Source organism: Stomoxys calcitrans, chromosome 1 (assembly GCF_963082655.1).
Source record: "Stomoxys calcitrans chromosome 1, idStoCalc2.1, whole genome shotgun sequence".
Taxonomy (NCBI): domain Eukaryota; kingdom Metazoa; phylum Arthropoda; class Insecta; order Diptera; family Muscidae; genus Stomoxys; species Stomoxys calcitrans.
Genome location: NC_081552.1, coordinates 165,292,832 through 165,306,488, shown reverse-complemented (window position 1 = coordinate 165,306,488; position 13,657 = coordinate 165,292,832). Strand labels below are relative to the sequence as shown.

General features: G+C 37.9%; 1 protein-coding gene across 4 annotated transcripts in view; it reads right to left on the bottom strand.

Moving 5' to 3' along the window:
• Nucleotides 1-5,971: 5,971 nt before the first annotated feature.
• The window catches only part of LOC106091595 (uncharacterized), a 1,079,098-nt gene continuing 1,071,412 nt past the window's right edge, over nt 5,972-13,657 (bottom strand). For all 4 annotated transcript variants that reach the window (XM_059363025.1, XM_059363031.1, XM_059363034.1 and 1 more), the window contains one exon: nt 5,972-12,914. In XM_059363025.1, coding sequence (XP_059219008.1) covers nt 12,008-12,914 — 907 coding nt within the window. In that variant the 3' untranslated portion in view covers nt 5,972-12,007. The remainder of the gene's footprint in view (nt 12,915-13,657) is intronic.

The following is a 13,657-nucleotide window of genomic DNA, read 5'->3' as shown; positions in this document are numbered from 1 at the left end:
CCTTTTCCTTTAACCACCTATCATAACAATGAGGGTTTTACAAGTGGAGTACGAACCTTACTTCCTTACTTTGAAATATGGATTTAACTTTCAGAGATTTTTAACTCAAAATGCACCTACGGACATGTTGCCTTACTATGACAATATGGGGCTCAAATTCAAGGTTTTTGAGAATATAGTGGGAATTTGACATCGAGATTTCGGGTCAACATTCTCACGGGCCGCAAAACCTAATCGAAAGGACATGTTGCCGATTTATAACAAGTAAAAAGGCGTTAAGTTCGGCTGAGCCGATCTTTGCATGCCTACCACCTCGAGAATACACGAAAACCACCTTTCATCAAAATCCGGTGAAAATTACATACCTTATGTCCCATAGAAATATGTTCCAATTTGGACCAAATACTTATAAGTACAAGTCATTGTTCAATAGTGTATAACAAAATATTGGTCTTTTTAGTGGCTATATCTAAAAATAAACCGAACTGAACTATATACGACATGGATTTCGAAAAGCCTAATATAAGTCACTGTGTCAAATTTCAGTGAAATTGGATATAAATGCGCCTTTTATGGGGCCAAGACTTTAAATCGAGATATCGGTCTACATGGCAACTATATCCAAATCTGGACCGATTTGGGCCAAGTTGTGTAAACATGTCGAAGAGCCTAACACAAAGCACTGTCCCAAATTTCGGCGAAATCGGACAATAAATGCCTCTTTTATGGGCCCTAAACCTTAAATCGTGAGATCGGTCTATATGGCAGCTATATTCAAATCTGGACCGATTTGGGACAAGTTTCAGAAGAATGTCGAAGGGCCTAACATAACTCACTGCCCCAAATTTCGGCGAATTCGGACAATAAATGCGCCTTTTATGGACCCAAAACCTTATATCGAGAGATCGGTCTATACGGCAGCTATATTAAAATCCAGGCTGATCTAGGCCATATTGCAGAAGGAAGTCGAGGGGCTTAACCTAACTCATTGTACCGAATTACGGCGACATCGGGCAATAAATGCACCTTTTATGGGCCCGAAACCTTAAATCGAGAGATCGGTCTATATGGCAGCAATATCCAAATCTACACCAATCTGTGCCATATTGCAGAATTATGTCGAGGGGCCTAACTTAACTCACTGTCCCAAATTTCGGAGACATCGGTAAATACGACTTTTATAGGCCCAAAAACTTTAATCGAGTAATCGGTCTGTATGACAGCTATATCCAAACGTGAACCGATCAGGGCCAAATTAGAGGAAGATGTCAACGGGCCTAAGAAAACTCACTGTCCCAATTTTCAGCAAAATCGGACAATAAATGCGCCTTTTATGGGCCCAAGACTTGAAATCGAGAGAGAAATCAATATCGCAGCTATATCCAAATCTGGACCGACCTGGGCCAAATTAAAGTGGGATGTCGAAAGGCCTACGACAACTCATTGTCCCAAATTTCAGCAAAATCGGATAATAAATGTGGCTTTTATGGGCCTAAGACCCAAATCGGAGGAACGGTCTATATGGGGGCTATATCAAGATATAGTCCGATGTGGCCGATCTTCGAACTTAACCTGCTTATGGACAAAGAAAGAATGTGGGCTAAGTTTCAGCTCAATATCTCTATTTTGAAAGACTGTAGTGTGATTTTAACAGACAGACGGACGGGCATGTCTAGATCGTCTTAGATTTTTACGCTGATCAAGAATATATATACTTTGTAAAGTCGGATTATAAATATATGTAATTTTTTCTGTGTGTTAAAGAAGGCACAGCGGAGCATGCTTGGGTAGGCCAGTAACACTTAAAATTGGTAATACCGCTACCTTTGCTAATAAGATTAGGAGGGAGGTTTTAGGTGTGACAATATGTTCGGAAAATCTATTCGAAGAGGTTCAGGGTTGGAGGGTGTCCATCGCTACATAAGGTATAGAATAGCACGGCCTGCGCTGAATCTGATAAGTTCAAAGCCAACAGGACAAAATTCGAAAGACTAATCAGAAGAAGACATGGGCAAGATAATTAAGATTTTCCAAACATAGAATACATTGGCGACAATATCAACAAGTTTACGATTGAAATAGTAGGGTCTTTTGAAGATAGTTGTCCTATTCGGGAAAGGAAATCAGCCCACGAAAAACCCTAAATAAACGGAGATATTTACAACATTGGGAAAGTGGTTGGCCGACTTTAAAACAAATCACGTCGTAAAGAAGCGTAACTTTATTGAATATGTATAAGACAAGCCTCAAGGAATACAATGAGATGATCAAAACGTCAAAACGTTTCATCGTACAGGTCGATAGCGTTAATTTCGCCGCCATGATGAAAAAGCTTCTCTCAAAAACCAATGTGCAAACTGAAACATTATTAGACGACATTGGAGGGATAGCGGAGACAACAAACATGTTGGGGATTTTAATAAAAACGCATTTTCCACAGGATACGACGCGACAAACAAAGACACTGGAAACTTGGAATAATGTGGTTGATCGAAGGCTAATCATTACGGAATTTATGGAAAAGGAAGCCCTTAGGTGCTTTCAATCAATTAAGTCATCTGGATCTGATGGAATATATCAGATTATCTGCCGCCTTATCTGGCCACTATTTTCAAAGCGTACCTAGCACATGCTTATACTCCGATATTATAGATCGTCCGGCGAACTGCTCAAATACAGTGTCACTGATCAAATACCGTGTCGACCCCAGGCTCAATCTGTCCTTTAGCTTTGATCCATCCGCGGAACATGATTTTCCAGGTGGCAATACCAGGGTCCTTCAATCTAAGACTGTGCATCTGGCAGTAGGGTGTCGCACTCGACCTCAAGTGTCTTAGGTATTCGATCGGAAACCTTTTCTAATCCATTCGGGTTTCCTATCATCGTCCTCCTATCCTCTATCCATTCTAGCAGTGTCTGCCTCACACTGAATCTGTATGTCCATGGGACGGATATCTATAATAGAATAGTCTCCAGTGCCTTAGTGGGCGTGGTCCTCATCGCTCTGCCAATACCAAGACAACATGTTTTCTGAACCTGATGTATTGTTCTTTTTCGCCATCGCAGTCATAACAAGTAAGAGAGTGCTAAGTTCGGCCGGGCCGAATCTTATATACCCTCCACCATTGATCGCATTTGTCGAGTTCTATGCGCGGTATCTCTTTTTAGACAAATATAGGATATTGAATAAGAACTGTTATGCTATTGGAGCTATATCAAGTTGTAGTCCGATTCGGACCATAAATGAATGCTGAACATTGTGGAAATTAAACCATACAAAGCGTAGTTTTTGGAAACTACGTGCAAAATTTCAGTTAAGTCGGCTGAGAATTGCGCCCTCTAGAGGCTCAAGAAGTCAAGACCCAAGATCAATTTATATGGCAGCTATATAAAAACATGGACCGATTTAATTCCATAGAAATTTGTTCAGTGTTAGATATATATGCATCTCTCTATTTTCACTTTTAAGGCCTTTGCTAACCCATTTATCATTCAATCATCTAAAAAATCAAGTTTAAGAAAATATTAAATTCGGCGACATAGACTACATTTCCAATGTGGTGTAGGGTATCAAAAGGTCGGCTTCGCCTTTCTTCGGGCCCGCTCCTCTGCGCCTTATTTTACTTAATATGGAACAAAAGTTTCCTTGGAAAATTTATTTGCGACAATTAAAAATCTTTTAGTGAAATACCATGCTAAATTGATTAACAGTTAAAAATATAAGTGCCTTTATCTGCATCCCGTATATTTTTAATTGGTCTACGAATTTAAGTTTAGATGTATGGTTTACTCCTTTCTTAAAAGACTTCATTTCAGCCCGATATTCTCATGATGTCTGATTTAGTGGCGTTTTCGGGGGAGAGGTGGTCTCCCAGATAATATCAGCATCGTGCTCTTATCTCAAATACCATTTATTTAAACCCAATATTGGCATTGGCTTAAGAGGAGTTTACAGGATGAGGCGTCCCCCAAACACATGACCCCAAAATAGGTTATCAAATTCGTTTTCTTATTTCAAATACCTTTCACTTGAGCCACATATTGGCATGGTCGAAAAATGTTTTCCCTTTGGGGGTGTTTTGGGAAAGCGGTGATGCCCTAAATACATGGTCCTACATTTGGATATCAAATTTGTATTCTACTCCAAAAAACCTTTTGGACCCATATTGCGATGGTCACTAAAAATGTGCGTCCCCCAAACACATGGCCCCAAAATAGGATATCAAATTCGTTTTCTAATCTCAAATACCTTTCACTTGAGCCACATATTGGCATGTTCGACAAATGTTTTCCCTTTGGGAGTGTTTTAGGAAAGCGGTGATGCCCTAAATACATGGTCCTACATATGAATATCAAATTTGTATTCTACTCCCAAAAACCTTTTGAGACCCATATTGCGATGGTCACAAAAAAATAGACCACCAGAAATTTGGTCCCGAAAGTGGGTATCAATTCTTGCTCAACCACCCAATACCTTTCATTTAAGCTTCACATTGACATGGTCGGTAAATATGCCCGATTTAGGGGTGTTTTGGGGATTGGGGTGGTCCTCCAAACACTAAGCCCGGAAATATATCAGCAACGTACTCTATTCTTATATATCTATATATCATTTATTTGAACCCCTTATTGCCATTGGCCTCAAAATTGGATATCAAATTCGTTTTCTAATCTCATTTTAACTCCTTATAGCAAAAGTCAGCAAGTATGTCCGATTTGGGGTATTGGTCCTAAAAACTATGCATATTTAGTTCCACTCTCCTTAAGACGCGAATTGTCTTGGTGAGCAAATACGTCCTATTTGGTGGTTGTTATGGTGGTGGGACTTCCGCTAGACAGTTGGCCCTTAATGTTGATATCAGATACGTGGTCTACTCCCAAATACCTTTAATTTGAGCCCCATATTTCCATAGTCTGCAAACATGACCGGCTTGGGGGGTGTTTTGGGGGATGGGCGGCCACTCAGTGACATGGCCTTGAAAATGTATATCGGATACGTGTTTTACTCTAAAAACCCTCTTATTTGAGCCTCATATTGCAATAGTCAGCAAATTCGTCCTATTTGGGTGGTGTTGTGGGAGTGGGGTGGCCCCATAGACACTTTTCCGAATATTGATATCAGATTTGTGCTTTACTCCCAAAGACCTTTCATTTGAGCCAAATATTGCTATGGTCGTAAATTTGTCCCTTTTGTGGGATGTTTTCTGGGAGAGGCGGCCCCCCAAACACTTGGTACCATATTTGGATATAAGATTCGAATTCTACACTCAAATACCTTTTATTTAAGCCCCATATTCCCATGGTCAGTAAATAAGCCCTGTTTGGGGGGTGTTTTGTGGAAGAGGTGGACCCCCAGAAATGTGGTCCCACATTTGAATATTAAATTCGTAATCTACTCGCAAATACCTTTCATTTGAGTCCCATATTGCCATGGTCGGTAAATATGGGGTGTTTTGGGGCTTGGGGTGGTCCCACTAGCACTTGGTCCGACAATTGGATATCTGATTCGTTTTCTTATTCTAAATATCTTTCATTTGAATCCCATATTGTCATGATTAGTCTAAATATTTGTTTGGTAGGTTTTAGCGTGGGGCAGCCCCCCTAGGTACCCCATCCGAAATTTTGATACCAAATTTTTAATTTGAGGGTTCTATAAGAGAGCACACAAAATTTCGCTTAAAGCGCACCACCCATCTCCGAGATCTGGCGTTTCTGAAAATTAGTGTATGGGAGAGATGTTTTGAGCTTGTGTAAATGATTGGTAATAACAAGAAAAAGCAACCCTATGGCCATCGCAAAAATTTAATTCGACATATACAAACCGAAAAAGATTTGTTTCGAGCGATTGTTGTTAGTTCGTCTGGACTATTGTTCGACATCCAAAAACAGGCTAATAATTCGCCATTGCCTGTGATTGTGATTGTGACCATACTTACTTCTTTCTTGGAAAGGAAATAATTTATACAAGCAATTTTTATTTTTTGAGACAATTATATTTCCTTGCTTCTCTGCGTTTTATTTGTTTGTGAGTCACTGGTTGTTCATATTAATTATACATTATTTGTATATACGAGTAAGTATTTTTTCTTTTTATTTTAATTATTTGTTAAGCTAATCCTATGCGATTTTTTAAGTATTTTTTTATTTTCTGTATAATAAATACTAATAATTTCATGTACACTTACACACATATGATTACATATACATATATTTTTGGTTATTCAGTTTTTACACATACCTATATAGAATCGCAATGCAGCCCATATATATGTTAAATTTTATTCGACACTATTTTTACAAAATTTACTTTATATATAATAGTAAAGTTGTTATATTATGTAATGCTTTTCAATCAATAGTTTAAATTTAACATACTGAGTATAAAGTTTACATAAATATTTATTTAATAGATTTTTTTATTTTGTTCTTATTTGTAAGATAAATAGAATTTTTACATACATTTACTTAGCATATAATATGAGTATGTGTGGGTTTTGCGCAAGAGAGGAGTTTTTTTTTAGGCAAATAACCACATGGGTGAAAGTTAACAGAAACATTGAAAGGAAATGAATTTAAATTTTAAAAAGGAAAAAAGTATGAAGTTTGGTCGAAACTCTTAGCCGAAACTTTGGTACTCATCTTCATGGATTATAAGACACGACTTAATGGCCTTAGCATAAAAGAAAATGAAATAGAGGGATCGGTATACATGTGGGAGCTTGAAGCTCAAGGATGATAGCTTCAGTTATAACTATCCATGAGCTGCATCAACTGCAATAATTTGTTCATTGACAAAAGAACGACCAAGCTGCGAAACGTTACAAGTTAATAAAATCTAATAAAATCTATGATATTCATTTATATGGTCATAAGATCGACTCACTCCCTTTTGGGAGAATTACTCGAGTATAAGAAAGTTGATATAATCAGATCTAATTATAACTGGCGTCTTATAAAATCAGATCCGAAAAATGGTTTTACAGTCAGATCTAGATTATCCTTGGGACCGGAGGCATTACGGATAATCGATTTTCCCAGATAATAATTTTTTTACAGTTCTAAAAACAAATTTTAATAACATTTGCCAAATAATTTTGTGGAACCATGTATAGCTTATTTTAGAGATATTTTTGGGTGAATTACATCAACGTCATCAGATTAATCTGAACTGTGGCATTTGTGACATTTAAAGTATCATATAGCACATGTCCAATGTTATCCAATTATATATAATAACATCTTATTGCCTCAGATTATATATAATTTCATATTAAATTGGATCTTGGACAATATATACAGTGTACCGTATAGGTGGTGTACGGTGTGGTTGTGTGAAAGCATTAGTAGACTCGTCATTTCAAATGCCAGCTCAATCGCCAATTTTCAACATGTTGACAAAGAGGAGTCGCGTTTTCGAACCGGGACAATCAAGTTAATGATTTATAAAATCAACCGTAGAGTGTCTTTCGCTTTGGCTCGTGGTGCAAAAAATAAAAATATGATGTCGACACCTCTCTAACAGGAATATTACACAGGTCTTGGTTAGTCGAGGCGATGAGAACTAATTAACTGATTCAGCCCAACACGGGAAGACTATGAGCACAACACGGGTTGGAGCTTTGAGCTCCGATTTGTGTGATTTGCAACTGCAGCCTCAGACATCCAGCATTATCAAGTGGTCGCCTGGCACCGGCTCTTGCTTAAATACTGAATGCCTCTGATACTCCATATGACATGGCGAGTTATTGGCGCCTTTAAATAACCAATCGCTATAAAGTTCGAGCGGCGATCGGTCGTCCATGCCTATGGAGCTTGATCAGGACCAAGACAAATGTAGCGACAATAACAACATCAGTTGAAATCGATTGCGAAAATCTTGTTCCAGCGTCACTTTCTTCTGTTGACGGAAATCTTATAGTTCATGCTACGCGTACGAATCAAAGCTAGAGGAGAGAGCTGGTCCAGGTGCCTATTTTGAGAACTCAGAGATCTAGTTCTGCTTCCCCTTGCTGACCATAGCAGCAATGCGTCAGGTGGTACGGTTTACATGTGAGATTGTCGAGTGTGAACATCTATTTACTTAGATAGTAAATGGCTTTTAGGGCTGTTAAAACCAAGATGGTATTTTCAAGAACTATCTTAGAGTGTAAGGAGGCAATTGGCGCCTTCTCTGAAAATGACATTATTGTAATAAATATTTTAAAAAATCTTAAAGGCCAGTCCCAATAACTTGAGATGGTACAGTGTCATCGCAAGAACGTCGAGGGTGATACTTTTTATGGACAGTAAGTTGTCCAATGAAGAAATAACAATAAAGATGGTGAACTCACGCAGCACTGCCCTGAGCATGACATAATCTGCATCGATTTGGTGAACGAAATTTTTAAATCAGTTTTTTAAGCAAAAAGTGTGTAATAGAAAAGAGATTTGAAATCCATAATAATTTTTTTTTTGGAATACGGGCGTAAAAAAAATTGGTATGAAATAGCAATAAAAGAACAAAATATATTTTTTAATACCGGAGTAAAAAAAATGATATGGTCAGATCTAAAAAGTTCTGCCATATCCAACTATATATAATTATATCCAAAAGGATATGCTATATATGTATAACTATATCTGGCCTTAGATATAATTATATCTCGGGCTACATATATAAATTTCTTGCACTACAAATAACTCAATTACATTATTGCAATATTAGTCAAATCGGACGAATATATATATGAGAGCTTTATAAAAATCTGAACCGATTTCTTCCAGTTTTAATAGGCTTCGTCTCTACGCCAAAACACATGTATGTGCCAAATTTGAAGACGAACGAAGACCAAATCGAAACAGAAAGTGATTCTGAGTCGATCGGTATACGTACTTATTAATGGGTCTATTTCATACTTCTGGGTGTTACAAACAAATGCAATAAGTTGTAATACCCTGCAACACAATGGTGGTGTAGTGTATAACTAAGGCTTTTATGGCCCTAATACAATACAATGAACAAGCAAAATCAGACAAATATTACGGCTAAAGGTGCTAGGTGCTATAAACGTCAAATCGTAATGTTCGTACCAGAACATTATGTACAAAATTTCAGTCCATTTGGATAATAATTGCAGCTTATAGCGGCCCAAGAAGTCAAGTCAGATAATTGATCGATCCAGACCATACTTAGGATAACTGTTGGAGGTCGTAGGAGACTTGATCGTGCAAAATTTCAGAAAATCGAATAAGATTTGCATCCTCTAGAGGTTCAAGAGGCATAATCTGGAGATCTGCTTATATGGATGCTGTTGGAAGTTGTAGAACAAATCATTGTGCAAAAATCCTGCTTAACTGACAACGGATTGCTCGCCCTAAAATGTCAAAAAGTATAATTGCTTGATCTGTTTATAGGGGAGCTATAACACGTTATGATTGTATTTAGTACATCTATTGGAGGTCAAAGAAGAAGTCATTATCAAAATTTCAAGTATAATCGGGAAATCGATTAACATGGGAGCTATATCTCAATATGGACCGAAGTGAACCATTTACAATCCCAACCGACCTACACTAACAAAAAAGTAATTTAACAAAATTTCGAGTTAAAATAAGCTTGATTTCTACATACGCACGGACTTGGCTAGATCGACTTAAAATGTCAAGCCGAACAATAATATAATATATGCTTTATAGGATCTCAGACCTACATTTCGATGTTTTCCAAGTGGAGTGATGAAGTTGGTATACCCCGTCATATGGTGCATGATATAAAAACAAGCGCCCCCAAATATACATGCTAAATATGGTTCACAAATTGCTAGCTTTGAATATCGCCTTCATATAAACCTACCTCATTATTCAATGTCTCAAATCCATAATTGTGTGTTATGTGTAACCAACTAGATGAAATTGACAGCTCCCGACGTTTGCCTTTCCATGACTGTTTACTACTAAATCAGGCTTATATACTGTCAATTTGGTATGTTAGAAATAATAACACGTAATTTACTGACATCTAGCTTTTTTTTTGTACCCACCATCTTACGATGGGGGGTATACTAACCCAGTCATTCCGTTTGTAACACCTGTTCTTGTTCGTCTGGACATTTTGAGTCTAGCTATGTCTGTCGGTCCGTCGAAATCACAGTAGCGGTCGAACGCATAAAGCTAGCCGCTTGAAATTTTGCACAGATACATCTTATTGATGTAGGTCTTTGGGATTGCAAATGGGCCATATCGGATTAGATGTGGATAAAGCTCCCTTATAAACCGATTTCCAGATTTAACATATTAAGCCCCTAGAAGCCGCAATTATTATCCGATTGGGCTGAATTTTTGCATGTAGCGTTCTGTCCAGTAACCATGTCAAGTACGTATTAATTCGGTCTATAACCTGAAATAACTCTCATATAACCCTATCACCCGATTTCAGCCCTAGCAGTCCGTTATTTGTGTTCAATTTGGCTAGAATTTTTCATGTAGTGTTCTGTTACGTTCTTCAAACGACTGTATTAAGCCCGGTAAAAATCGATGTATATCCTGATATAGCTCCCATAAAATCGGTCTCTCTATTTGTCGTCTGGAAGCCACAATTTTTGTCCAATTTGGCAAAAACTTTGCAAGTCGTGTTCTGTTACGACTTCCAACAACGGTCCAAATTAGTCTTTAAACAGATGTAGCTCCCATATAAACCGATCTCTCGATTTTCCTTGTTCGGTTTGTAAAGGGTGATTTTTTTGAGGTTAGGATTTTAATGCATTAGTATTTGACAGATCACGTGGGATTTCAGACATGGTGTCAAAGAGAAAGATGCTCAGTATGCTTTGACATTTCATCATGAATAGACTTACTAACGAGCAACGCTTGCAAATCAATGAATTTTATTACCAAAATCAGTGTTCGGTTCGAAATGTGTTCAAATTTTGACAAAATTTGTTCAGCGATGAGGCTCATTTCTGGTTGAATGGCTACGTAAATAAGCAAATTTGCCGCATTTGGAGTGAAGAGCAACCAGAAGCCGTTCAAGAACTGCCTATGCATCCCGAAAAATGCACTGTTTGGTGTGGTTTGTACGCTGGTGGAATCATTGGGCCGTATTTTTTCAAAGATGCTGTTGGACGCAACGTTACGGTGAATGAACAGAAGCTTTAAATTTTACCTGGTTTGGCAGAAATTTGTTACATAGAATAAAATAGTGACTTTCAACTAATTTTATTTTGTGTCAATTTTACGAAGAATCCATGGTGGTGGATTCCAAAGATGTTGCCCGGCTGAACTTATCAGCCTAAGATAGGTCATTATACCAAATTTCAAGGAAATCGGATAATAAGATCGGAAATTTCGATGTGTTATAAACGGAATAGCAAATGAAAATACCCCCATCCTTCGGTGGTGGGTATAAAAATGCAAAAGTACAATGAAAGTATTGTAACATGATGAACTCTGTATTAAAGCTTTAAATTTTGCGTTCATTTTCATATGGATTTCAACTATTGGTGAAAAATTATTACAAGACTCAGATTTAATACTGAAACTATTTAGTATGTTAAGAACTCCTCGCGCAGACATGTCAAATGCTTAAGCCTGCTACCCACAACAATTTGCATACAATAGTTTTAATTACTGGCTTACATCTAAAATCGCATAATCTTTAAATTACATTGCTATATGTTTGTCTGTCTATCTGGTAATTTGCGTATGTATGTGTGCTGGTTTGTGGGTGTGTTGCATTAATTTGCATCAGTATATATGTTTATATAAGTATACATGTGTGTGTGTGGGTGTTGGTGAATGTCAATTTATGTCTATACGTTTTTGTGTAGTACTAGGATTAAAACAACAAATTTTATCTTATATAACAGCAACTTAATTTACAACTCTAGGCAACAAAGTGCAATTAAAGCCAAAAGCAATAACGAAACGCATTTAGATATAGAGGACAAATGAAAATAGGATTTCGAAAACCCAAATTACACGCTCACAGCATCATAACCTTTTGAATAAGGCCCGGAGATTAGCAATTTAATTAGAAGTACATAACATGGGATGAAAGGTGGTGGTGCTGTGGTAATCTCCACCTGGAGGTCAATGGGGCCTGTTCGGCTTCTTCCAGCCCAGGCCAATTTAGTTTCTCCTCCTGTTGCCGCCGCGATGTATGCCACCATGGATGGGAACCCTTAACCGCAATAGTTTTCATGATATTCTCTTTGCTTCCTGTGGTTTGCCTTGGGTTTACCAAACGATAGTCGTGTGCATCAACAACATGCCTGGATATGAATGCAATCTTTGCAATCACAACATATCTGCTAGGTTGCTTGCCTCCTTTGTGAAGGGGGACATTGGGAAGATTAAACTCATTATTGGGTCCATGTTTTATGCGGGTGCATGCAGCCTGCCTACTATTCGTACGATAGTGACCACGTATTGCACTCATTGGCTTCTGTTGCATGCAGCTATGCTCAAAGTTGACTCTACCTGCCACCTGGATATTCCCTCGGTTAGTATAATTATTACAATTGTCCTCGGCCTTACAGATGGTAGGATTTGCATTTTGCGTTGTGTTGGATGGGGTTTTCAACATCACTGGTATTTCTATAATGTTCACATTAAAACCGTATGCGATTTTTCTGCCATTCATATGAAGCTGACATTCTTGCTGACATCTAATTATCATCCTGGCCAGGGCGAGCATGGTCTCAAAGATGCCCTGCAGATAAGCCACGGTAAGACAAGGGAGAAATGCCAGGAGTACTAACAATTTGATATTAATGTGCTTCACATGGCTGGCTTTTGAACGAAGAGCACTTTGTTCCTTCTCTAGGCATTGTCGAAATTCTTTGTAATCGACTCGAGTAATGGCACAATAATGATTAAGCATGCAGACATTCTCGCAAGGGTCCGTTGGGTAGCGCACACTGTTTGCGCGATAATATCTGCAAAAAAAAGAGGCAATAAATCAATGTTAATCGTTTTTATAGGGCATAAATGTTGAAATTAGTTTTTAGCATAGAACAATAAAACAAATATGAAGGGAAAAACAATTGAACCTTTGTGTAAAAACATGGTAAAAGGAACAAGAGGAAACAAATTGGTATGTCTTTCGAAGGACCTAAGTACGATACGCTAATCAACTTCTTTTGATATTTAATACACAATGTGTGTGAATTGGTGCTTTTTTATAGGTTTTTTTACCCTCCACCATATGATGTGAGTTTACTTATCTATTCATTCTATTTGTAACACCTCGAAACATTGATCTAAGATCCCATAAATTTTACAAATTCTGGATCGTCTTGACATTTTAAGTCGATCTAGCCATGTCCACCCATCTTTCCATCCCTCCGTCACTCTGCCCATTTGTCTTTGGACATCACGATATCGGTCGAACAAGTGAACCTGCAAAATGCAAATTTACCCAAGAACATTCCATTAAGAAACAGGGGTACCCCTAGAGACTTTACATTTTGCACACATGCTTCTAATTGTTGTAGGTTATTCGAGATTGCAAATGGGCCATATCGGTTCAGATTTGGTTATAGCCCCCATGCAAGCCGATCCATCGATATGACTTCTTAAGCCTATAGAGTAGAGGTCGCGATCGGGTATGAACGATATGGCAGAAAATTTGAAAATGACTTCTACTATGACCTCAAACATTTATGTCAAGTATGGTCTC